General features: G+C 45.1%; 1 protein-coding gene across 2 annotated transcripts in view; it reads right to left on the reverse strand.

The window, feature by feature from the left end:
- Positions 1-1,124: 1,124 nt before the first annotated feature.
- DRGX (dorsal root ganglia homeobox) overlaps positions 1,125-27,431 on the reverse strand; it is a 28,158-nt gene continuing 1,851 nt past the window's right edge. For both annotated transcript variants that reach the window (XM_019499490.2, XM_006261593.3), the window contains exons 3-7: positions 23,911-24,008; positions 23,537-23,638; positions 20,739-20,911; positions 20,403-20,515; positions 1,125-1,465 (exon numbers count right to left, since the gene is read on the reverse strand). In XM_019499490.2, coding sequence (XP_019355035.1) covers positions 1,200-1,465; positions 20,403-20,515; positions 20,739-20,911; positions 23,537-23,638; positions 23,911-24,008 — 752 coding nt within the window. In that variant the 3' untranslated portion in view covers positions 1,125-1,199. The remainder of the gene's footprint in view (positions 1,466-20,402; positions 20,516-20,738; positions 20,912-23,536; positions 23,639-23,910; positions 24,009-27,431) is intronic.

Here is a 27,431-nt window from a genome sequence, read left to right on the forward strand (position 1 = left end):
CCTTATATTTGCTACAAGGAGTAGCACCAATAACAGAGTAATGTTCACATGGAGCATAGCACAGGGATTTTAATTGCTAGCAAGTCAATCTCAGCATTTTGCAGGTAATCACTGTGTTCAGCTGAAACACTCAAGGGGCATTTTACTCTTTTTAAGATCATTGTAATGAGTTTCAATCTGTTTTCTGCTTTTCAGACCTCAGTTGCTTGGAGCAGGTTCAGTGTAAGTCAGTGACATTGGAAAGGAGCAGGACAAACAGACATAATTACTTGTTCCCTCTTCTATCTGGGGGTGGAAGTAAATTAGGCAGGAAAGCCACCGCAAACATAGTGGGGAAGTAGTGTCTTTACAGCATAAATCCCTCCAGCCCCAGACTCTTAAGACAGTAGAAGCTGCACTGTGTGCAAGAACTAACTGTGGGTCTGGCTCTGTGGCCAAAGGCAGAGCTGGGAAAGAGCTCCATGGTACAGATCCTCATGGTACAGAGGGCAGTGTAGTAACTAGCTCTGCTCTTGCTTGTGCTGTCAACTCACATTCCTCAGCAGGGAAGATGAGAGCCAGGCACCAGTGAAAACCCACTGATCTGGAGTGGAGGCTGTAGGAGCTTGTTCATTGCCCCATAAAGTATCACCTTCTAAGCATCTCCATTTTGAGGAGAGGGGGCTCCATAAGGAGCAGCTCTAGTGGACTTCCAAGTGCTTCTCTCTCTCCTCTGGGAGAGGCATATCATCCAGAAGAAGTGTAGTCAGGTTAAGATCCTTCTGCATCCAATTCCAAACAGGCCAGGGCTGGGCTACCCTGAGGTGTTGCCACTGACTAGATGGATGGCATTTGAGGTTGATCCTGCTTCTAATGAAGACAGTACCCGGGGGCACCACTGATTTCAGAGGGAGCAGGCTGGAATTCTGGACAGTTTGGTATCATGGGGATGGAAAGAGACTAAAGACAGTTTCACAGACATTTCCAAACACAGAAGGTGCCAATAAATCAAGGGAATAATCTATGGTGGCATCAGGAAAGTGAGGAGGCATGAAGTGCAGCTAAGGCATCCTTTCATATTTGCCTTAGATCCCGAAAGTTCATGGTGGCCCTGGATCATCCTGGTTGGGTGGGTCCACACTGTAGTTTACCAGACGATGATTTCTGCAGGAGGCCGAAGGTTCTTTGCAACAAGCCAGTGGCTGAGGAATCACCCATCCTCATACGCTTTTCTCCCCTTCCATGTGTTCTTTGGCTGGAGAAGGCTTGTTGTCCTGGCCATTCTCTGGGGTAGGCTTGGCTGGGGGAGTAGGGCTGCTGCTGGTGGATGGCAGGAGGTTGGCAGACTGCAGCACGGCCTCTGAGTGTTCCCGTGCTTTCATACGCAGTGCTGCCACACTGGCTGTGCGGTTGCTCTGGCAGCCATAAGTAGGGAGAAAGGATAGGCCCATGGGGTCTGGGACGCAGCAAGAGCACAGTGGGCTCCCTGAGGGAAGGAAAAGACAGGCCCCTGTCAGTTTTGGAGAATACTGTAGTCAGTGAAAAACCCCCTCAGTACATTTGAGTTCAGCTAAAGCCTCACAAATCAGCTGGAGATCTGACCCTTTGTGAACTCAGGAGCTCCAAGGCCAATAAATGTAACTATGACCCTAAATTTGGGGCTCAGGCTTCTCCCAAAAGTGGACAGGGGTTATGCTTAGACCTAGGGCATTCTTTTAACACAGGGGTGAGCAAAATATGGTCTGCAGGCCGGATCCAGCCCACCAAATGATTCCATCCACCCTGCCCTTCTCTCTTCCCTGTGCTGTAGCCGGCTGCAGCAGCAGCTGATCTGGCTCCAGTGACCAGGCAGCCATTCCCCTCCCTGGCTCAGCCCACCCTGTCCTGCCCCCCAGCCCCCAGTGTTCGCTCCAAGGCAGGGGGCGCTGAGCTGTCTGCACACAGCTCTGGCCCTGTGGCCATTTGTAGACCAGATAGCCTGGGCCCCAGCGGCAGTTGAAGCTCAGGTATGGCTCTCCTTGCTGGTGGGGGAGCAGATGTAGGGGAAAGAGGGCTAGGAGCCATAAGTTATATGGGCCTTGCCAGGGGTGCAGGCACTGCTAATGTGGCGCTGCACTGTGTTCTGGTGCACCACTTCAGGCTGCACACCTGGAGCGGGGCTGGCTCCTGCCTCAACCTGGTGTGGCTCCTACCTGACCCTGAATCCCTGGCATGCAACCAGGTTGGGCAGGAGCTGTGCCAACTGCTCCAGCTGCACCCAGGTAGCCTGAAGTGGTATGCAGGAACACAGCATGGCACTGGCCTGGCCACATGCCAGGGACTCAAGGTGGAGGAGGGGGTGCAGGGAGAGCTACAGGGAGCTCGTGTGTGTCTGTGTGCATGTGTTTGTGTATTCTCATGCATATGTTGCATGTGTGTGCCTGCGCGCATGTGTGTGTCTGCGCACGCATGTGTTCACAGCCCTCAACAGCTCACCAAAACTTGTTAAGTGGCCTTCAGCCCAAATAATTGCCCACCCGTTTTAGCCCTTTTATGAGGTCTTATATTTCCAGAATATTAGGTCTCCACAACCCCTATCAACTTTCAGTGGGATTGTGGATGTTCAGCTTGCAGGAACCATGAGGGCCAGAACCTACTATCATTTCTCATGTTGAGGAATACTGTACTAGGAGAGTTGCTCAAGGTGACTCATCGTCTGCGTCCACACGAGCTGGGATGTTTGGTTCCCTGGGGACAACTAGCAGTGGCACACCTTGTGCCGCTGCTAGTTGTCCCTGGGGAGTGCCTGTGCCATGTGCCCTCTTGTGTGCAAGTTACCCTGGGTGGGGTAGGGGAGGCTGGGGCCAGCACTGCCCAGCATCCTTACTTGGGGTCCTGGGGGCCTCCTGGGGCTGCAGCAGCAGCGATCCTACTGCTCAGAGCCTGGCCAGCAGCTAGTGTAGCTCCAGCCAGCCAGGCTCCAGTTTTGAGCAGCATGCACTGTCCCCAAGTGTTGCTCTGCTTTATTTATTTATTTATTTATTTATTTATTTATTTATTTTGGCACAGGTTTGGGGCGGGGGGGGTTGACCTCTGGATATCCAGACAGCTGCATTCATCTGGATATGGCCATACAGTAAAACTTAGTGTGATAGAGGACAGGAAAATCTTACCCTTGGATACAGAAACCAGCTGTGAAGTTTAAGTTCACATGTGAACCATTCCCCAAATTCAGGATCATCTGGAGGTGCAATCAGATTCCATTGCCTTATTTTCTTCCTTATTTTTAATTGAGAGAGTCAACCCCAGCCCTGAGCTCTACAGTAGGAGGACCCTTCCGAACCAAGTTTTGATCTACATGGGCAATGCCGTTAATGAGCTTTGATTCAGTCTCCTGCCTCTATTCTCTAAGCCTGAATGTTTATTGCACTAAATTGGTATTCAGCAGCAGCAAAAGCGGCAACAAAAACCTTAGCAAGAAAACAGATTAAAGAGTGGAAAATGATATGAGAGGCCAGGGCAAACCACCATCACTCGGCAGTGGTAGCAGTGGCCAGCGGTAATTGGGGACTGCCCGCAGACACCACCAGCAGTGTCAGCAGCAAGTCGGGGGGGGTGAGCAGCAACTGCCCACAGGTGCCGCCAGCGGTGTCGGCAGCGCTTTTCGCAGGGGATGCACTGCCAATCTCAGGGGGTGCACGTGCATTCGTGTGTACCCTCTATGCATCGCGAATGGCTGGAAACATGACCAGTGTTCAGGAACACTATTCAACAGCTTGTGCCAGAGAGCAAGAAAGAAAGCTGTGTCTCTGTGAGGGTGTGTAGGATTCAGCGAAATGGAAAGAAACTGAGCCAATTGTACTCTTCTAAATGTCATAAGATTCTCTACTGTCCCTGTTGGTGAGGACCTTGGATTTGTGGCTCATCAAAAGACCGTATAGCACTTCCTGTCACAGAATCCAGGAATGAACATAAGTGATCAAGCAAATGATGCAAGGTCCCAGATCCCATCTACCCCTTGACAGTGGCCCCATCTAGCTACTGATTTCATGCATTCATGATTAGCTTGGGAGAGCCATCTAGAAACTTGCCAGAATGATGAGGTGGTCTCTTGAAGTACAAGGTAACTCATGCTATCCTAAAGCAATTGCTGCTTTGTGGTTAGATGGGTATCTTGTTTTCCTCTAACAGGATGTTACCTTGGTGGATTGTGTGGGAACCTTGCTGGTCTGTTTTTTCTGAAACATTTTTTTTGGGACAGAGAACATTTTTCCTGCAGTCTTAGGAAGCGATCTGAGGTTATATAGAGCTCTGGGCCATTTGCAGGATGGATGGGAACCCTCCTACTCCAACAGCACTGAGACAAGCGTGTCTCACAAGGGAGACAGGGGGGTCAGTGGGAAATAATGACAGTGATGCCAATAATGTACCTTTGTTTCCTGCCATTTAAAAGGACTGCAGCATGCTTTTATTAATACATAATGCTAATAGCATCACCTAAAGGCCACACCTGAGTTCAGCCTCACTGTGCTAGGGGTTGTAAAAATGAATATCTGAATGACAGGCCTTGCTGAGCTGCAGATCATATCTATATTTTTGCATTTGTCCCCTAATACCTTCTTTTCTGTCTTTGTGGGAAAGTAATAACATGTCATAAGTGCCTGGAAAAAACACAGGGTTTTTTAAAATTATGTAGCAACATAATTCTTCTTCCTTCCCTCAATTCTTTTGATCTACTATTTTGTGTTGTTAAATGGTTACTCTGATGTTGGTTACATTTCAATGAGGAAAATATATTTGTTTGCGGGTAGTAAAAATTATAATTTATGTTATATATTGTACTGATTTTGTTATAAATCCCCTTTTTCCCCATGTGCTCCAAACTTCTCTGTGGGCACATCTACAGGAGATGCTACTGTACAGTTGTTAGTGTGCATTTATTTAGTACGTGTATTACCAAGTACTAAATTAATGCACAGTAACTGGAGTTACTGTACAGCAGCACTGGTGAATGTCTTTTAGGTGACACTATTGTGCAGTAGCCTTATAATACTGAGCGATAACATATTAACACTGCCCCGCTGTGATGCGCTACTGCACAGTATATTTCAGCTACTGCGCAGTCAGCATCTCATGTAGACACAGCCTGTGTTACTTAAATTACCCACAAAATCCAGTGTTTGCTTTCAAGCACCCTAAAGATAGAAGTGTTCAATCCCTAGGAACAGGGACAAAATTTCAGGTTTTGGCAAGCTAGTAGCACTTGCATTGAGAAGAGTTTGGACTCAAGACACTGTAAAAATGTTAGTTCACTGATCACGTGATGGCTGACAGGAGTTAAAAAGGCATTTCATTTAGATTCATAGTCATTACCCTTAATTCAGATTTTTTTTAAACATTTTCTCAAGAAATATTCCTATAAAAACTAAGGTCTGATACCTGCCATGGTGATATCTTGCTGATGTCCAGAAAACAAACAATTGTCTGGACTTAGTCCAAGTAGACAAATGTTGACCTGATGCTACTGAAAACAGAACTGTAATAGAGTACCTGCTTTCTTTTGGTTATTATTTCAATCACTTAGTCATGAACCATAGAACTCAGATATTAACTGCTGAAATTAAAGCAAATCCTTGGCATGGAAAAATATTATGAAGAAATTGTGTTGCTTCTCACAGGGGTCTGTGAGGCTGCTGTGGAGCAACATTTTAGCTGAGGGCAGCCCAGCTGGGGGTGCTGAAGGAGTTGTGGAGGAGTTATGCTATTGCTGGGGCACCTTGGAGGAATTCTGTCTGCCAGACTCTTTATGGGGAAGATGGAGGACAAGTTATAGCTGCAGCTCAGCCATCCCTGGAGAAGGAGCAGGCACTACTGTATTTTTGTTTTGGTGACACTAATGCGCAGTAGACTAATTCTACTGCACAATTAGCATGTTTTTTGCTGACCGTACTAATTTGCAGTACAATTAGTCTACTGCTCCTTTAGCATCTCATGTAGACACGCCATTGTTACTTAAATTAGCTACAAAATCCAGTGTTTGCTGTCAAGCACCCTGAAGATAGAAATGTTCAACCTCTAGAGATGGGGACAACATTTAAAAAATTTACCAGGATGGGAAGTAAATCTCTTCCCAACCTCAGAGATGCTCATCTGCTTTAGAAAGCTTCTCAGAATAATAATTGGCTCTCTAGATCCTCAGTCAAACTTTGCTCCCAATGGAAATGAGGGGATTTTCACTAGCTATTCCAAAAGTTTTGTCCTAGTAAGGAAGCAGCTGAGGCCATTGGAACAGCTAGCAAAAGTCCCCACACTTCCATTGGGAGCAAAATTTGACTAGATTTAGAGTAAATGATCAAGCTCACTGCCCAGCTCTGCCAATCCATTCTTTACTATATTTTGTAAAGATTGTTGATGGTCATCTAGTTTTTGGGGTCAATTAAAAGCCTTTGGAGGGAAAAGAACTGCACACAGACAGCACAAAAAAACTAAGCTAGCATTAATTTGGCCAGCTGAATAGAAAGAGAGGGGAGATAGAAATGAATTGTTCCCCTTTATGGCTACCCTGGATAAGTTCAGGGTGGGGAGGAGGGGGGAATAGAGTCAATCCCTGAAGAATAATTGTCACTCCTTGGTTAGAAAGGGATAAAATATTTATTTGTTTTCAGTACCAGTCTAGGTTCCTTGCTTAACAATTAGATCTAATATTACCCAATGGCTCTCTGAAGTCAAAAGCAGCTGAGCTACCACTGGGAAGACCTGGATGCCTCCACACTGATGGGTCAAATGCTGATTTTGATTATCACATGTCTATCCAGAATAACCTGTACTAGTTTGAAGGTCACAGGGTGCATCTACACATGTGCTTTAATGTGCAGTAGCTTCTTCTACTGTGTATTAAAGTAGCATGTAAAATAACATGCTAATATGCTAATACACAGTAGAATAGGCTACTGCGCATTAAGCGTCACCTAAAGTGTGCACTTGTGCTACTGCACATTAGCACAGCCTAATGTGCACTTATTTAGTACTTCATATTGGAGGTACTAAATTTAATGTGCATTAGAAAAATTGCATTAATGTACGTGTGGATGCACCTGCACTGTAGCAGATAAAAGCAGGGTTTGGTCCTGTGCCTCTACAGCAATGTGCAGTAACAAGGCATGTACAGTGGGGTTTGAGTCTCACTCCACTTTTGTCCATGTAAAAGCCCAGTGAAATTGGGACCTCTGCTACATAAAAAGCATAGAGGTAGCTTAAGGATCATGCCCTGCGGCTTCTGCAGGACTCTAAATATGTCTAAGGTAGAAGAGGTCATTAACTTCATTGGAAATGCATTCATTTATGCCAGGGTTGAATTTCATTCAACATCTCATTACAATGACTCAAGAGAGCTTAAGGTACAACTGAAAATTAAGAGCTCTTCCAAGGTACTTGGGCTCAGATCCTCATAGCTAAATACCTGTGCACTGCCACTAAAATGTATGGGAGATTTTCCACTGACTTCAGTGGGAGTTGGTTCAGGCTGTTAAAGGACAGCGTATGAACTGTTCTGTTTCAAGAACTTACTACCTCCCGTATACTAAATTAAAAATACACAATTAGGTTTCCATTAAGTTACAGCAAATTCTGCTGAATTGATCTAAACCTCCTTGCATTCCTATATGAGATCATACTTTAAAGGCTCAGCCTGAACATAAATACTTAATGTAATAAATACAGTCTGAAATATTTGATCCACTTGGCAGTTTAATTGATCTACTACAGAGACTGACAGGAAAAATTAAATTAGTTCTGTCTTGTCTCTGCCAACAGCACATTTTAATTGTAAAGGTACTTGAACTATGATTTTGGTTACAAATGGAAGCCTTTTGCACAGCTTGTATTGTTTTAATAGCCAGATTCAACCTCAAAAAGTGGAATGGAAGCCAGGCATATATTGCTAATATATATATGAGCTCAACAGTTTAGTTTAAGAAATTCAATAGTTGTTCTTTATGAAAGCCAAAACACCGATCCTCTTTCACGTAGGAGTGTTTGGGTATGTTATGGAGGGAATGTCAAACATTTAGGAGGAGTCTGAAATGATAAATCTGTAGGACTCCTTTATACCTCTTGGAAAATTCCTGTTTAAAATTCTGGGCTGTTCCAGGTCATTGCATGCTTTTTAATTTACCATCAGGAATATGGGAGAATATAATTTAAACATGTTTTTTCTGTATAAAGTGTTCAGCTGACTGGCTTGCCCTTTGTACCTATATGAACCCCATCTAGTAAATTGCCTTTCCCACTGAAGTATGACTAAAAAATATTTCCAGTACAGATTTAAACACACTCTTGGTATTTGAGTCAAAGAGGGTCTGATACTGCTTTCTACCTACATGCTGCAAATACCTAGTATTCCTGCTTATACCTACCATGAGGTCAGATGAAAGGTAAGTGGTTTTATGATAACTCCATAGATCCTAGATTATGGGATGGCAAGGACTAATTTACAGGAGCCTCAAGACTGTTTGACATTATTCCAGGCTGCCCAAATAAAGGGTATATCCTATGTTGAACTGGAGGCTGGGGTAGGGAAGTACATATGAACCTAGGACTGGAAGGGACCACCTGGATAATCAAGTCCAGTGTGCTGGAATCACCGCCATCCAGGCAGTAACATAACTAGGGTCGGGCAAGTGGCACACTAACCCAGGGCAGCAACCTAGTAGGGATGCCAGTATGGCCATCTGCCCCAGGAGTCTTTGCAATGGCAGGAGCAGCCCAGCCATAGGATCCAACCTATGCCCAGCAGAGTGGAATGACGCCCCCCAGAAAAATGCAGCCTTACTCCCAGGAGCTCGTGGGGAGTGAACAAGCACCAGGAACAGCTCTTGAGGAGCCCACCCCCCTGCTTGTCCCTCAGCAGTGGCAATCCAAGCCAATGCTGCTGCCACTCAAGTGAGGAGAGCCCCAGCACTCTCTCTCCCTCTCCCCCTTTCTTCTCCTTCCAGTTGGTCAGCATAATTCCTCCTTCCTCCCTGGGTGCTGAAAGAGCTTACTAACTTCTACATCCACGTTATACATGTTGGGCATTTTTACACAAGACAATGCACAGTAGTCTAATTTTACTGTGCATTAGCATGTCACGGCAAAAAACACACTAATGCACAGTAGAATTAGTCTACCATGCGGTAAGCATCACAAAAAGACCATGCACCTTTGGTACTGAGCATTAGCACCAGCTACTGTGCATTTATGTAGTACCTCATATTAGAGGTGCTAAACTTAATGTGCAGTAGCAATGGCACATTAATGCATGTGTAGACATGCCCATTGAGTCCAAAACAATCCACAAGAACATGTGGTCCAGCGCCTCCTTCACACCACAAGTCACAAAGCACTCTCTGTCACCCTACAACAAACTTAGGATCTTCAGTACAAAAAGTGAAGAGCCTCCAAAACTGTGCGTGCCATATGAGGGGGGCAGGAGGGATGGGTGCCATCAATGCCATGGTTTCTATGATGGCAGGGAATCAATTTGGTAAAGATAAGAACTGAACTATGCCCCACACTACAGAAGGCAGCAAAAAAACCCAAAACAAAACAACAACCAACCAAAAATAAATAAATGGAATCACATCAAATCAAACCAAACCCAATATAGCAATTGTCCCTGTCCATCTGACCTGGGGAAAAATTCCTTCCTGACCCAAATCTTGCTATTAATTTAACATGTGAGGAAACACACCAACCAGGCACCTGAGCTTACAGAGCTGACAAGCCTGTACCATAGGGCATTCAAACTGACCAAGTTTGCAACTGCTTGTGTACCTAGAACACGACTACAGACAAAACAGGGTTCAGGATCTGGCCTCATTACTTAGTGTAGGTGTCCAGGTAATACAGAATTTGACCTAATATTTTCATGTTACGTGATCAGTACATGTTTATTTTACATTACAGGCTATCTTATGCTCTATTCTTCTCTTTATTCTGGCATGTTAAGTAATGTACAAACACGCAAGGTGAGACAGCTCATTCTTCTAGCAATTTGCATCCTGCTTATTTGTGCTGTTCGTACAATTCCAAAAAATAATTAAAAACCTTTGGCCAAATCTCATCTGTAGTTATGCGGGCAGAGCTGGCAGTAGAAACCACAACAGGCTGGTATATATAAGCTGAGAGCAAAATCAGTCCTTACAGATAATAGCAGCTTAGTAATTGCATTCTACATTCCTTAAACATCTCCAAGCCCTTCTTAAACTCTAATCAGCATCCATCCTTAGCCCTGCCAAGGTGAGTCACTTTGTGTAACCAGTGGGAGTGCTGCACAAATGAGGACTCCTCACCTGAACTTGGTAGTATTTAATCCTCCATAACATCCCAAGGATGTGAGAGAGTGTCACTGTTCCCGTTTCAGATGAGAAATGCTAAGGTACACAGGATCCAACCCTACGTCCTATTGAAATCAATAGCAAAAATCCTATTTACTTAATTCTGTGTCATAGAATCATAGAAAATCATAGCGAAGTAGGCTACAAGGGACCTCCAGAGGTCATCTAGTCCAATTCCCTACCTGAGGCAGGATCACCCCTATCCAAGCTATTCTATACACTCTAAAATCTAAACTCTACATAAGACTACCATCAGCCCTGACACGACACAGATCTAACAACCGAACCTGCCACAGAGAAAGCAAGGAAACCATGGTAGCCAGTGTCCTGCTTCTATGAAATGTTGTCAATATATGCTTAAGGGATTTGGGGTAGAGTGCCATGACCACAGCTACAGAGAAAGGCAAAAACCCCCGTAGTCCATACAAAACTGACTGTGGGGTATAATTCCTTCCTGACTCCAGATATGCTAATCAGTCTGACCCTGAGCAGAGGGACAAGACCCTGTAGCCCTCCAGCTTTGATCCTTGCAGGAGCATTGGCACACCCCAGTCAAAGTCCCCAGTCTTGGCTGCAGCCAACACCCAATGCCTTTGAGGAAGGCTTAAAAACACCCTAACACTTATAGCAAAAAGGGGAGGGGGGAGAGAGGGAGTCCACGGACATGAGTAACCAGCAAAGCCCCGAAACAGGGGAAATACCTAAAGTAGAACATAGGTGTAGCTACACCTAGATCATCCCTGACCAGTGGCTGTCCAACCTCTTCAATGATGGAGAGTACACAGCTTCCCCAGGCAGTCTATTCCACTGCCTTACTCCCATGTACTAGTACATACCAATTACTACAGCACTTCATGATCTCTAATGTATTTACCCTCATCATGAGATATGGCCCTGCTCTTATTCACATTTTACAGCTGGGGGCTGGAAGCACAGAGTTGACACAATTTGGTCAGGGTCATCCAGAAAATCTGTAATTGACTACAGCAGTGATTTCCAGACTTTTTTGTCTGCATACCATTTACCTGCAAAATACTGCTGCTTCTACCCACTACCCGACACATCTCTCTGCATGTTCATTCATTAGGAAGCATTTCAACACCACCATCAACACATGGCAGCGCCATTACTCACCACATATTGACCAATTAGAAGCTCCACCACCATTATTAAAATGTCAACATATACCTTTTTGCAAAGCACCAATTCCCTTGGGGGGTAGGCATACCTCAGTTTGAAAACCACTGGACTAGAGAACAGAAGCGAGGTCTTTTAACTTGCAGGGTGGTCCCTGACTACAAGACCACCTTTCCTCCTTGAAGATCAGGTAATAGCTACAGTTTGAATTCACAGCCATCTCTACACAAAGCATAAACCTTTTCACTGTTTCACATCAGGAAAGAAATATGCCTAGGGAGCTTTAACATGTCACACATGGCCACACACTGAGAAAAATTAGTAAGTACAGAAGTGTATTTTTGAAAGGATGAATCAGTGATAAAGTCAGGACAAGAAACAAGAGTCAATCTCCTAATTGTACAGTATATTACTACTATTCTGTTAGCATCAGTTCAAGGAAAAGGCCAGTCTGTTATTCCCCATCTCCCTCTACCCAAGTAAGGCTGTACAAAATTTTCTCATAATTCCTAGCTGAGATAGTTAGCCATGTTAGTCTGAAGTCAGGCAGAAAGCAGGCAGGGTGGCACCTTAGAAATCAACTAGTTCGGGAAAGCCTTCATAGGCAACAGCCGCCTTTGTCACTTGCTGTACCTACAAAAACTTAGGACTTTTTGAACCAGTTAATCTCCTAGGTGTCACCCTGCTCTGCCTTCTGCTTTCTATAATAGAAATTGAAGCATTAGGGATCTACAATTCTAGCTCATTTACACTATTAAGTTGGTATAATACCAAGAACTACAATCATAGCAACAAACACACCAAGAAGGAGCCTAATGAATGCTACACTGGCATATCATATCTGCTGTGATACCTAATGCACTGCTTCACTTCTGGCAATGGTGAGGGGCTGCTATGAAATCAGAGAGCTGTAACTTACAATAAGTGGAGCCAAGAGTGAAATATGAAAGTAATTCCCTGGCAAGTGTAATTATTTTTTCCTTTGCCCTGAACTATGTACCACAGGTTCCAAGGAAATTTCAGCTGAATATAGCAGATATACTTTTGGCCTCAGCCACTAGAAAGGCAGAGTACTTCCGTTAGAAACCGGAGATTCTTGTTTACACCCATTAATAATCTCTTTTCCATTAATGAATTGCATTTATACTGTCATCCATTAAGGAGGTGCTTTGAGGTATCTCCATTCTGAACACTATAGCTTCTCCTGATGACTCTGTTGCTACATAGCCCATAAATAAAGCAAGTATTTTCTCTTTGTATTTGAGGTCTGCAATTAAATCTACTAAATGGACTGCATATGCATGGTTTACTGTAAGTGAATTATCTTGAAGCACAATGGAAACATAGAGATTGTCAGAGTTGGCCAGTTCAGTGAACAAATTACTCCAATTTCTGATGGGAACCAATATCAAAACTTTCAGAGACATAAGAAAGCTTTTTTTCCCCTGATACTCAGCATTTAGGGGCCAGCTAGTGTCCTGAAGTATAAGGCTTTGTATGTCTCATAAATACTGATTCTATTTTAAAAAAATGCATTGTGGCTTTTCAACTAGAGTGGGTGCATCTACATGAGATGTTACTGTGCAGTAGCGATGAGCTACTGTGCAGTAGATCATTGCTACTGCACAGTAGCATTGGTAGGTACTAGCTGTGCAGCGATACTACTGCACATTAGTAATGAGTTACTGAACAATAGTTTGTTGCTACTGCGCAGTAGCATCTGAAAAAAAACATGCGGCATCAGTACTGCACAGTAAGACTGGTTGCTGCGCAGTCATTTAATCCTTTTTTATGCAAATACTAAATGATTATGCAGTAACAACTCCACAATCTGCTCTTCATGTAGACATGGCTAGTAACATCTAAAAGAACAATGTACGGTTTGGCAAAATAGTGACTAGGAGATACTGGATGTCTCTACACGAGACGCTTTACTGCACAGTAGAGATAATTACTGCATAGTAAGCATCACCATCTATACGTGCTGATCCTTACTGTGCAGTAATTTGCTCTGCCCAGCAGTTAATCTGCTACCTGTGAATGCAAGTAGCAAATTAACTGCTGAGTAATTACTACGCAGTATGGCACATGTAGACTGCTGACCAGAAGGAAATTTGCTCCCAGTCAGCCATGCAGAAGGGGGCCAGAGATTGTTCCCTGCCCCCAAGAGCTGCCTGCTGCTAGAACAGGCTCTGCCACTGGAACCTGGGCAGGGACAATGTCCCCCTGGCCCAGCAGCCGGGAGCTCCCAGCCCCAGCTCCATGATCACAATTGCGGAGATGGGGCTGGGAGTTTGTTCCCAGTGCAGTTGTGGAGTGGGGGCTAGGAGCTTGTTCCCAGCCCCAGCTCTGCAATCATAACTCAAATCCTGGGGGCTAACTGGGACATGGGCCTGGGACCTGCCCTTCCCCTGCAAGTCTTTCCAAGCCCCCTTCCCCTGATCAGGGAGCCGGGGCTGGGAGCTCCTTGCTCCTGGGGCAGGGGGACACTGCCCAAGCTCCACCACTGGAGCCCACCCCAGCAGCAGACTGTTCCTCAGCAGGAGGAAGCAATCTCCCAACCCCCACCAGGAGACAGCTGTATCCTGGCCCCCTGCCAGCCCCTGGTGCCAAATCTGCTCCTGAATCATGGCACATGTAGATGCCTGCCCAGGGCGGGTTTACTCTAGAATAATTTATTCTAGAGTAAACCAACCCAGCAGTGTTTGCACGTGTAGACACGCCCATTTGAGACTAAGGGCAGAATCCGAGTTCCAAGTGCAGTTTGGGGTCCCTATGTGATTTGTGATTCAGCTCTGGGCATGCATGCTGACCTCCTGGATAACCAAGAGAGAGCACTATATGGTCCAGGAGGATGTATGTGGCTCAGCAAGATGGATGTGTGGGAGCCTTGGGTTCTAGCCTATGACTTTACTCCCACATAGCCAGAAACTTCTTCACTGATCTCCATCCACTTCCTCTATGGTAAGAGAAGGGTCTATGAGGACAAAATTACTTACTAGAAAATATAAGTTAAAAAATATCAAGGTAAACATTTGTTAGCAAGATACACTATGATGTGAAATATAGTCTATTCTGTATAGCAGGAGTCAGCAACCCCTGGCATGCATGCCAAGCATGGCACGCAAGGCCATTTTGCTTGGCACACCACTGCCAGCCCAGGCTCTAAGCAGCTACTGCCAGCCACAGAGCCCAGGCTGCTCTCAGTAGGTAGCTGGGAGGCTGCAAGCCCTGCTGCAAGCAGACTGGGCACCGTGGAATGTTCCCAAATGAGTTTCAATGTCTCTACAAGGGTGAAGGTTCATCTTGAATCCCTGCCCTATTCCAGGCTAGTCCTGGATCTCTCAGCACTAAGGCCCATACTGCAAGCTGTCAGATCCAGGTGGCATTTGAGATAAGCATTTGTATCATTCTTATGATTGAAAGCTGAGAAGAAAAAAATATTTTGGTTTCTTTATATCAAATATCTTGTATTATACAACTCCTGGGGTGGTAGGATGAAAATGAACCATGGGAAGATAGAGTATTTGTTAACTAAATGCATCACTATCATTTATTATTACAAATATTACACTATAATTTCCTTTCTCTAATGCATCAGTCAAATATTTGTCCACTGATACCAAGAAGTTCCTGGATTGGTCCCAGAAACCCAGAAGTCCAATGCAGTCCTTTTTCTACACAAGAAATCATAAAATAACATTTCTGGTAGTGTTTGATTCACTGTCCATGACCCACTCATCTGTGAGACACTCTGTACTAGACAGGCAGCTTTCATTGTCTTATTATCAAAGAATACATTTTAGTTTCCCACAGGGACTCTTCTCCAGTGGTGAACGTACGTGGCCCTTCCTGCCATTCACACCAATGGGTCTAGAGCCACCTCTCATGCTGTGTAATAATCTGAGTAGATCCAAGCTGGATGGAAATGGCACCTTCATTCTAAGGGACCTATTTTGCCTCCAAAGCACATGAAGAATTCCTGGTGACTTGGGAGGGCGTCACCCCTGTCCAACACAAGAGAGACGACAGGAAAAATTTTAATCACCTCGCTCCTTCATAAATTTGCAAAAATGTTTCAATTTTCCCTGGAAAATCTTAGAACTTCTCTGAATTCTCCCTTTCTCAAACTCCTTCCCCCCCCAGAAACACCCTGAAGACCTGACCTTCCTGCTATTTCTCACCTGGATTAGCAGCCTGTGGCCTCACTGATTTCTGTGGGGTCATTTATTGTGTCAGGTCCTACTCATTGGGCACATCCCCACACGTGCTTGTGTGCAGTCTGCAGTGCTGCAAACCCATCTGCAGTACTGCAAACCGCATGTGCCTCACCAGGCACACTTTTGCCATGCTGCTAATTAGCAGTGTGGTGGGGTTTTTTGACATTGGGAGATCCTGGCATCAAAAAAAAAAGTTGCAAAAAAAAAAGAAGCGGCGTGGCCCATGTGGCAGCAGTGTGCGCTGCCTGAAACTGTAGCCTGGGTGGCCAGAGCCACACTCCAGCAGCCGGGCAGGCTGTGTGCACCTGGATGGCTGCTGCTGCAGCCCTGGGAGGTCTCCAGGACACAAGGTAAGGCCAGGTGCTGGCCCCAGCCTCCCCTACCCCACCCAGAGCAATTTGCCATGTGCCAGAGCACACATGCAGGGGTGTGTCCAGAAGTGGAACAGATATGTGCCACTGCTAGTTGTCCCTGGGGAAATGCATGTGCACACTCATGGGGATGTGCCTATTATGAGCAAGGGTGGGAGAATTTTGTCCTGGCTCCACTTGCAGATTCTACAGCAGATTCTTTGCCAATGATGCTACTTGGTTTATCTCTAAAGATAAAAAAAGATCACAAATATCTACTCAGGAGTTGGATTCCCCCTCCCCTGCCCTCAAAGATTACAAATTAATTCACAAGTCAGTGTCATTTACTTGTACCTTGTGGAGTGAGGGTCTCAATTTTAGCAAGACAAAGAATTTCACCCTAAGGCTTCCTAACTCACTAGGTATCTCTTTCTTTACCTTACTACCCTCATCAGTCTCCTTTTCCTCTGAATCTGCACCTAGGGTTTGGCTCTACTCCATGTATCCCAGTGTAAATGGTTATTGTTCAGTAGTGTTACATAGGTCATTTGAAGTGGATTCAAAATAAATCCCCTTGATTATCTTGCCCAATGGAACCCACACTTTCACAATATAGTCTCCTGCAAGCGTTAAGTTCTGTTGATCTAAATGGGTGGTGTTCCCACTGTCACTGAAATCTTCAGTGCGGACCAGAAAGTGATTTTACCACCATAACTAAATATTGGTAATGAGTTTGCCCATCTTAAATCTAATGACACAATACGGTCCACAGTATGCAGGCCTAAGTGCTGATTCATGAAAGAATTTAACATAGATTTATAATATTTACAGTCAAAATGGGCAATTATGCTCTGAATTCCACCCAATAAATATATGTCTGTGTCCCATTGAACTTAATGGGATTTAAACACATGCTTGAAGCTGAGAACATCCTTCATTTCTTTCTAGAATCACAACCCAAGTGATCTGGGAGTTTGCTCACCAAAAGAAAGAGATGACAAAATTTCTGATCTGAGTCCGAGCTGCAGCCCTGAAAAGCCAGTATATGTGGATTATTGTTGGGACTGCAAAGCACAGAAATGGAAGAACTTTGATAAATCTAAGCTTGTCCCCAAACCTGCTGTTACTAAAGTTCTTCCTGTTTTTTTCATTTATGCCAGCTTTAAAATGTGCTTATGGCCTGATCCAACATTGTTCAAACTGTGTTCAGTGGACACCCAGGCTCTGCAATACGTCATCAGGGTTCTGCAAAGAGACTGGAGGTTATGGCAGAGTGGGCCAGGAGGCAGTGCACCATCATTTCCACGTTGGGCTGCCTGTGTTGCATTAGCTTACATAGCATGCAGAGTCAGGGGAAGGGATTCCACAGCAGAAATGATATGAAAGGGTTCTGAAACTTTATGAAGTTTTAAAACCACTGACCTGATCCATTCAGAGAAGTCTGTTTGTCTGTCTGTCATCAAATCTATTCCCTTCTAATGCATTCAACATCACAGAGTGCAGATGCTCTACATATCCATTAATAAATGCTGAGGTGGCTACTCTCCCTGAGCTGTGCATATGTACATTATTTTCTTAATCCTGGTGGTTTTTCTCCAGGAGAAGGGTCTTTGGCCACTTCTGTATTCACTGATTATTGAGGAGAGGCCCTCACAGAAGTGCAGATGGAAAGACTTGGTCACGGCCATGTCCTGATGTCCCATAACTGAAACCACCAAACCTCAATCACTAGGAGCCTTACCTGCCTCTCTGTTTATTGCCATCCCCTCCCCCCAATACACACTGACCTCCTAGATCAGGAAGGGACCTGCTGTGTATTCTTAAATACTCTTGCTTTTGGATCTGCTTTTACCTCTCTGTGTACCATTTTTACAAATCCCTCAAAAGCATAGCCTTTGCCCCATGTTGATTGCAGAGAAATCTTTGGTGGTTTGAAAAAGCAGTGTCACACAAAGAATCGTGGAATCCTAGGGTTGTCAGGAGCTTTCTGGGACACCTAGTCTGGCCCCAACGGTGAAGATGCTCTGCATGTGACCACTTAAAAGGGATGTTACAATTACTCCCCATGTGCTAGAAATCAATTCTATCAATGTTAAAACGATAACCACCAACTTCCCACATGCATAAGGCACAAAATACAAAACTCCCCTCAAACAAACAAAATGCATTCTAAGCTTAAGACAGCAGCCCAGCTCACTAGTTCCTATTGAGGCCTATAGTATGCTGACATGAACCACCTTGACCTATGCACATCCTTACAACTATCTACTACAGACAGAGGGGCAAATCCATACCTGGATTTTTTTTAATTGAATGGGAAGCATTAGCTCAGGGCTATTGGTTTTGTTGGTATGCCCCCACACAGGGCAGTCAATATTATTCATGCATTTGGGCCATGAAGTCTGGGTCTGGATGTCATCTTCTTCAAAGAATGGGAACAGTAGCAGTCAACTGGGGAACCAGCGGTGCGTGCCCACTTAGAGGGCGCTCAAGAGCAGCCCCTGTACTGCCTGCCCAACTGTCACCACTGCAGCAGCTGGCCCAACCCCTGCTGCCACCCCTGCCACCCAGACTGCAGACCCTAGTAGTTACACCTCAGCATGGGAGGAAGGGGATACTTCAGGTAAAGATGGGCCGGAACAAACCCCTCTATTCAAAATATTCATGAGGCCAGTTCAGAGACCCACACCCCCTTCTTGAGCAACAGGCTGTATAATACACATCTCTAAAAGTAACAAGGATTTTTTTCTGTCCCTAGGCTACATGACAACTATTCTAGAGAAAAACTGTATAACTCATTTTGCTTTTTAGTTCCTTCACTGGAAAATCTGGGGAAAAATAATTTCAGGGTGATCTGAAAGGAAACAAAATTGTAAAAAAATTGCTTCAAGTGGAATCAACTTTCTGGGGGTTTTGAGGGTTTTGGGTTTTTTTTTTACTTTTTAAAATAAAAATTCAATCTAGCTAAATTTTATAATGCAAGTTTGCTTTCACGATAACAAGTTAAAATGATTCATTCTGAAAATGCTGAGATGCAACATTTTCTCTCCAAAGTTTCGCCCACATTTTTTTCCTTGAATCAAAGCTATTCAATACATTTGCAAACATTTTGAGTTGCCCCAGAATTGTGCTTTTGGCAACTAAACTATTTGTCTGAATAACTGCAAACATCCCTGTATCAGAGAGGTAATTTCTGCTCCAAAACAAAACCCAAGATGTAACTGATGGTGGGCAGAGGACTAGAGTATGTGTACAGTTTCAGTTGCTTTAATCCTTTATGACCCCTACCCCACTCCTGAGCATTGATAACCTTTATGGAGTGGGGCTGAGTAATACCTTGTGTAGCCGCTCCATAAACTAACCTCTGGGGCCTTGTTTACTAAAACTGTGTGGGGTCAACTGCCTGCCTGCATTCTGCCCCCTTGGCAATGGGGACTAAATTGACCCCAAAATGCAAGGTCCCAGGAATTATAAATATTAACCTTTTTTAATATACCCAATTTTTATTTTTTAAAAACACAAATCAAAAGGAGTATATTGATGGGGACCAGGTGTTAAGCTTGGGGTAACTTTCCTCATAAAATCTATTATTACATTGATGTATATGGCACCAAAATGTACCACTTTGTGTTTGGCAGTGTTATGGGCCTTCACATCCTATAAATCTATAAATTGAATTCATCCTGGTTACACCCATAAATTGCTAGGCAAAGAACAGCTAATGGAACAGCTGGTAATTTATTTTTAAAAGATGCATAGTGCTGCTTTTTGGCAATGCTAGGGAGCCTGGGTACAGTGTGTTCCCATCTCAATGCATGTGCCCCAGGAAATGGGGAATGACTGTGTATACTCCCACACACTTATATTCAGGTAATGTAATTCCTTAAAGAGGTCCTACCACTCAGAAAGAGATTTCTGGCTATGTGCGGAGACATACTGCAAAGCCAAACACATAGAAAGAGTGGATGGTGATGGTGATAGTGATAGTGATAGTGCCAGGTAATGTATAATACAAAAGAACATGTATTATATAGCGAATTTATCAGTACAAATTTGACTCTAATAAAAGTACACACAAAGTAACTCTAAATGGCCAAACCCTGTTGCTGTACACCTGTGAGTAAACCCATTGACTTTAGTAGGACTAGTGGTATGATTTTGACCCAAATTCACGAAAAATATGCAGTTAAAAATCCCATGTTACACCCGCTCCTCGCATGCCTCATCAAAATCAGTGGCATTACTCTTATATATAAAGGTAGGACTTGGCCTTTTCTAGGAGTTTTCCTATTCACTCAAGTGAGAACCATTAAGTTGAAAAATCCACTATTGTTCTTAACTTATTGAATACAGTAGCTTACCTTTTAGAGAAGCAACATGGGATAAAGCCTGAGCATAGGTGGCTGTGTTGAGAAGAGTCCCAGGGAGACATGAAGGGAAGAAAGGCCCCGTTGGGCCAACTGCTCGGCTTAGACTGACAGAGAAGAGAAAGCAACTTAGAAGACTCAAATAACTTACGGTGGGGGTGATGTGTGTGCAGTTCCAGAACTAAGAGGGAGGGAGTGGAGAACCAGCCCCAGGCCCCAACTTAGGGGAAGTGTCACAGTAGCAGCCACTCGGTGGTGGCCCCTACCCAGGGTGCAAAACGGCCAAACTATGCCTCTGCACAAGATGATCAAGACATGCATTACTCTTACCTTTGCTGAATTTCCAGACTCTCTTTCTTATTCCTGGCTTGATCAACTGGAGAGGGGGAACTGAGGTTCCGAACAGGGGGTGCCACCTCCGTCATTGTTTCCTTTGATCCTTCTTGATCTGAAGCGCCTCGCTCTGTTTTCCTCCATTTAGCCCTTCGATTCTGGAACCAGACCTAAAGTAGGAAGAGGAATCAATGTTGAATGTCTTGTTTAACTGGACACAAAGCAATAAAGCTGTCTGTGAATTATTATTTCAGTAGAGTCAGTTGTTTTGAAGCTTTTCTAAAACTTTTGCTTTATCTTTATGGAATAATTACATTTTTAATAATATAGTAACATAGTCCATGTGTTACTTTTGTCATGAAAAACCAACCTGTATAAAGGCACCAAAAAACAATATTTTTGTAAAGGTTCTTTTTTCTTCAGTATTAAGGCCCCAGTTCAACAACATATTTTACATAGAATCTAAGGACATGCTTAGCATTAAGCAGCTGCTTAAGTCCTATAGTTTTTTATGGGACCTATGTGCATGCTTAACTTTATGTGCCTAAGTACTTAAACACAGGTATGGACTTAAGTACAAGTGTAAGTACTGTGTGCTATATCCTGACCTAATTCCTAATATAAAGTACAATTAGAATCACAGAAGTTAGAAAGAAAAAAAACTCTGATAGGTCATTTTGTCCAACCAGTTTGCAGTGTAGGGCATAGGCTCTCACTTTTATTTTTGCTGAGGGGAGCTAAGATGATGAATATGTGAAAAGTTTTACACATTTCAGATGACAACCCTCTTCCTAAGGGGGGGCCGGGGCCTTCGGGCCCCCACTTACTTAGCACCCCTGGAGTAGGATTCTTGCTTACAGCTTAGTCTTTGGCAAAAAATGTCCAATCTACATTTAAATCTCTCACGGGAGGAGAAATTATCTTTGTAGAATATTATTTCACAAGCTAATTGATTTCACTATTGGAAACTTTTTCCTGATATTCTGCCTAAATACTCATGTTCTTAATTTTATCCCATTGCTCTTATTTCCAACCCCCTATTTCTTCTTCCTTGCTCTTTATATCCTTGAAATATTTCTTCAGCTTGAAAATGCTGCACCCCTCTTGATCTATGAGACAGTAAATACACATTTTAATATATGATTAGAGAATTGCCAGGATTGTTATTATTATTATTCTCCTCCTACAACTTGATTTTTAGTTAGCTGGCTTTTAATTGCATGTATCAGCAAATGTTGAATAATGATTTTATCTATATTCTAAATTTAGGGCAGTTAAATGCAAAGCAAAATGCAGACACTTTCTTGTGTCTTAATTGAATGAAGGTCACAGCTATAACAACATTTAATTGAGCTATTTTTCATTATCATATTTTAATGACTTTGCACTGACAGTTCGCCTGCTTCTGAGGAAAGAGCATGATGAAGTCGTTTATTTCCCTATTTAGTTATTGTTTGACAACATCATCTTCGATTAAGACTCTGCTTTATAGCACATTAATCATATTTGAATGAGCAAGGGGTATAAAAGTAAACATATCTCCCATTCTCTGTGTTTCCTCATGTCCCTGCATGAAAGCAGACTAAACAAATGCTTGCATCCATTGTCTGTTTGCATAATAGCCAACAACAAGGCTAAACACCAGTCCTCAGCAATCTAATTGTCACCACCCCTATCTCACCCTTGCACCTTTCAGGGAGAAGTTATGATCTTCCACTTCTGAATGCTCAATAATTGTCCCATTTATCTCAATTTGCAGTTCAGTCTTTAGACACCAAAATGGTATTTTTTTAAAGCCAGCACCTACAATGCACTAGCAAAAGAAGATTTTCATTTCCAAATAATAATCAGTTTAATTTGCCCGCATATGACCAATGGTTCATGTTCAGATTTAATAATCAGGATCGCATAATCTGATTATAGGAGAAATAATTTGTTTACAATCCCAATTTACTACCGTGAATTCCATTATCTCTCTTCAGCCATTGGGTTTTAAGAGATACTAACATGACCCTAGGGAATAGAATGCAAGCTATTATATTTCCTACAATTAGATCTTTGCATAGTCTTAACCCGGAGCACCTACATAAAAAAATACAGAAACAGCGAACAGAAAAGGCCCATAAATAAAATGAATACATAATTGTGCTCAAAGAATAGCTTGCAAATCAGTGGTGGGAGCCTGCAGAGCTGTATGGGTCCTGCAGGACTGGTGTTCTCAGCATAGTTTAGAGACACTCACATTAAGTTCATCTATGGGCATCGAGAAACAACACCTTTAAAAAAGTTCATACTAGTTATGGGATCCAATTAAAGATGTCTGAACGGTAATGCAAGCTTTTTGTCCACCGAAATGAGGCATTTGAAAAGAAGAGGAAGAGGAAAAAAAGTTGATGCGGTGCAAAGAGGACTTCTGTCCCAGCAGTGCGGCTCCTTGCAATTGACTCACCCCCTTGCTTGATAGTGGTCATAGCTGCCTTGGAGAATCACGTCTCAGCTCTTTTTTTTTTCCTTCCAAAGCAAGGAAATGGATGTGCATTGATGTAATTTAGTACCTTAGAGACGCGGACAAATTAGTGTAGAACATTATCACTAGTTAATTATGAATGACCGATTAATCAACCTAATCTAATATTCCACATTATGTTGATGTTATTAAAGTGCATCATGAAAATGACAGATCGTCTTCATTTGCTTTCTTTGGCCAAATGTGCACTCTGCAGTCATGATGTCAAAAAAAAATAAAAGTTTGCCAGTTGTAATATTAGAGTTAAATAATTCACCAACATGTTTACCTGCACCCTGGCTTCTGTGAGGTTGATTTTCATGGCCAGCTCTTCTCTAGTGAACACATCGGGGTAGTGGGTTTGAGCAAAAACTGCCTCCAGTGCTTCTAGCTGGTTGAGGACAAGAGCAAATCTCTCTCACGACGAGGTTAAGAGTTTCGGTTTAGCTCCCTGGGCTTCCCCTGGTAGGAAGAGGAAGCTCCGCATCCTGTTCCCGCCCCCAGCCCTCACACCCTTCCCGGCCACAGCATCGGGAGGGGCTCGCAGAGGTGGCGCGGGGAGACCCAGCCAAGCCCGTGCTGCGGTGCGCGGGGACCCGAGCAAGGCCAGGGGCTGCGGGGCGGGGGTGCGGCCGGGCGGGCGGGAGCAGGAGGCGCCGGTACCTGCTGCAGGGTGAAGGTGGTCCTGTTCCTGCGCTGCTTTCGGCGGAGGAAGCCATCGTCGAAGTCGCCCGTGGAGTGGCCTCCGAAGGGGGCAGTGCCTGCGGGGACAAGGGGCAGGCGCGTTACGGGGGGGCCGCGGCTCCGGGCTCTGGAGGGCGCCCACGCGGCCCCGCTCCAGCCCGCGCCCGGCAGCGGGGGGCTCTGCCCCGCGGCCAGGACCGCGCGCGCCTGCAGCCGCATCAATCCGGAGTCGCGCCAGCGGAGTCCATCCGGATTGACACGGCTCCGGCTGGGCTCTCCAGTCCGCCGGGCCCTGCAAGCTCCGAGAGCGCCCGCACCGGAGCCTGGTGCTGCCAGCCCGGCGCTGAGCAAAGGTGTGACTGCAGAGCGGGCTGCTGTGGCCTGGCCATGGGGAGCACAGAAGTACTGACTCCTTCCTCTTTCCTGGGAAGGGCAGAGACCGACCTGCCTGCCTGCAGTTTGTCAAGGGGACAGAAATAGCTGGCGCGTGATTTAGGGCACTCACCTAGGTAGGACGTTTGCCACTGCACTGCTTTTACCAGCTCTCCCCAAGCACCACTTTCCTTAGGAGCAATTATGAGGTGTGCAAACGCTACCAAACGCGTGGTAATGAACTGAAAAGTCCTGCCCGCTCCATCTCCCACACGTGGCATTTTCCACATCTCGAATATAATCAGAAGCCAAAGTTTTTAGTAGGATCTGAACATTTCACCGCGTAGAGCACAGGGGGTTTCTGTGATGCGGGGACGTGTCTTTGGAAAAGATGAAACGCTTGCATGCACGCTCGGGGGCTCGGAACAATGTTCCGCCCACCGATATGTGAAAAGTAAGATAAAAGATGAACCGACTGCAGATTTGCCTTGTAAAAATGCATCTGCGAGGTTTTTTTGTTTTTATAAAAGTATACCAGCAATTGAAAAGCCGCACACCTTGCATCCTCTTTTTTCAAACAGTAAACCGTCTTATACGCGACTTCAGCACGCCTGTATCTACACCTCCAGGTAACAGCTGAGCGAATATTCTGATATTTGCCCTGGTTCCCTTTCACCCTGCAAGTGAGATGCCGTACTGCTGGTCCTGGAAATAGGATTATGTGTTTGTACAGTGCCTGGCACGCTGGGCGCACGATCCACGTCTGGAAGTCCCTCCCTGTCCCCACTCCAAGTAAAAATTAGTGAAAAAAAATCCCAGCAGTTTAAAAACTACAGACACTCTGAAAGCGCTTGAAGAAAAAGTGGCCCCTTTCCCCTCCTGGCTGCAGGACGCCGGTCTCAGGGCAGCATCCCCCTCGGCCTGCCCTGGGAGCGCAGGGAAGCGACGGTGCTGCACCGCCCTCCCCTGCCTTGGACCTGAGCCGGGGACGCGCGGAGGAGACGGGGCAGTGGAGGACGTTGCCTTTGACCAAGTCTAGATTAAAGCTACATCAGGTGCCTTAACTTTGAATATACTCTTTCGGCTTTACGGCCCCGGAACTAGCATCACGTCTTGCCAGTGGCAAAAAAGGGAAATAAACAGGAGTTAGTTGTTCAGATATCCCATGTCCTAAGTGGGGGTACGCCGTGATTAATGCTCACCTGCGGTACACCCGAGAGAGCTCGGCCCAGGACTCCTACACAGCTTTGAAAATACTCGAGCTGAGTGCCCGGGCGTGGGGCACGATAAAGCACACGCGGTTTCCTGTATATTGAATACCCGGATTTGACGCGCACTCGGGGCTCCCTGCTCTGTATGATGTGGCACAAGTATTAATTGCTAAGGAGCTGTAATCGCCCTTGGCAATTGTCATGGGCATGCAGATTTATTTATTTATTTATTTATTTATTTATTTATTTTTGGCAGTGGGGGGAGGCATGTGGCTTTATTCTGAAAATAAGAATAACTGCGTCTTTATATATTTGCAGAAAGTGGGTAGTGACCCTCTGGGGATGCCCTGAGAGAGGCTCTGCTGGGAACATAAAATAAAAACCCAGCGGTTCGGATTAATAAACTTGGGCGTCATGTCAGATCCCTACTGAACAGAGTGTCAGAAAATAGCTATTGAGGGAAGTTTTTCTTTTTTCTTTCTTTTTTTTTTTTTTTACTTTGCGGGCCCGAGATGCGTATGGATTTCCTCCTTCCAGACCTCAGCCCCGCTGCTCCTCGCCCTGCCCTCCGGAGTTACTCAGTAATCGATGATCATTCTTATTTTTTGCAACCCGCCTGCTCGGGTGCTGGACCCTGGAGCAGCCTTCCCAACTTTGGAGAACTATTGCTGCCGGTCTCACGCTTCCTGCCAGCTAGGTCAGGGCGAGTGCGTGGGGCTCTGAGGTCTGCAATGGAAAGGCTGGAGCAGCTTTCAACGCAGGGCCCTGAGGCTCCGCACGAGCCCCGGTGTCAAACCTTTGGCTTCTTGATCCGCAGTGAAAACAACTTCCAGCAGGTAAGCGGCGCTTTCAAGCAAGGCGCTTGCCGGGTGGGCTGCGGGCACATCTCTCTTTGTGATCACTGCGTTTTTGAAAGGCGATGGGTGAGTGCAGCGCGTTTGCTCGTGGAGAAGAAAGCGCACGAACAGGAACTGGAGGTCTGGAAAACGCCCTGCCATTGAAGTGCATGTCACGGTTCGGGTACAAAGCCGGGCTCAGCCAGAGGCCCGGGCGGTCCCAGCCGAGGCGCCGAGAGGAGGCCTGGCCTGTCCGCTACCATCGGGCATCTAGTGGAGGCCGGGTCTGTAACTAGTTGTAAGGAAATAAATCCCCTGCGCTGGGTGGAAATGTGGCAGCTGTTCGGGGACTTCTGCACTTGTTATTTAACCGCAGTGAACACGTACACACGCAGCACAAAGAGAGTAAACCCCGCTCGGGTTTTCGCGTCTTGAAATTCACTTTAAATGAGTCCGGTGCCCCTCCGCAAGCCCTGATCAGACCTCTTAGCCCCGGCAGAGCTGAATGAGTAAATCCAGGTGGATTTACAGTGGAAAGGCAATGGCTATAAAAAAGAAAATAAGTGCCCCCCCCCACGCCCTCTCCTTTCTAATCATGCCGCAGAATGTTTGTAAAACAGCATTAAAGATTTATGCAGCCCCTTGCTGGAGGGAGGAGGCGTGGCCGCGGCCTGAAAGTGTCCCGATTATAGCCATGACACCAACATCTGTGCTGGGAGGGAAAGAAAGCATTTCCTGCCTAGCCTGGGGCTGATCTGTGGGCTCTCTATCCACAGAAGGGAGGCAGGTGGCAAAATGTCACTGGGAAAAAACACAACCAAGGCACTTCCAACGCAAATCAAATTAAAGAGAGAGACACAGAGAGAGAGGCGCTAACCTCAGCCCTTCCTTCCCTCCCACCATCCTGTGACAGGAGGAAGCACCAAGAAACAATGTTACGTTTCCTCTTTGGAAAGAAAAACACAAAGAAAGGATAAACTGTTTCTGTTGGTTTCCGATTAAAAAAATTAACAAACAAGAAAGAAACGGCAGGACTGGCGAGGCTCCGAGGAGTGTCAGCCCACTGAATGGGCCAGGCACC

Source organism: Alligator mississippiensis, chromosome 6 (genome assembly GCF_030867095.1).
Source record: "Alligator mississippiensis isolate rAllMis1 chromosome 6, rAllMis1, whole genome shotgun sequence".
Taxonomy (NCBI): Eukaryota; Metazoa; Chordata; order Crocodylia; family Alligatoridae; genus Alligator; species Alligator mississippiensis.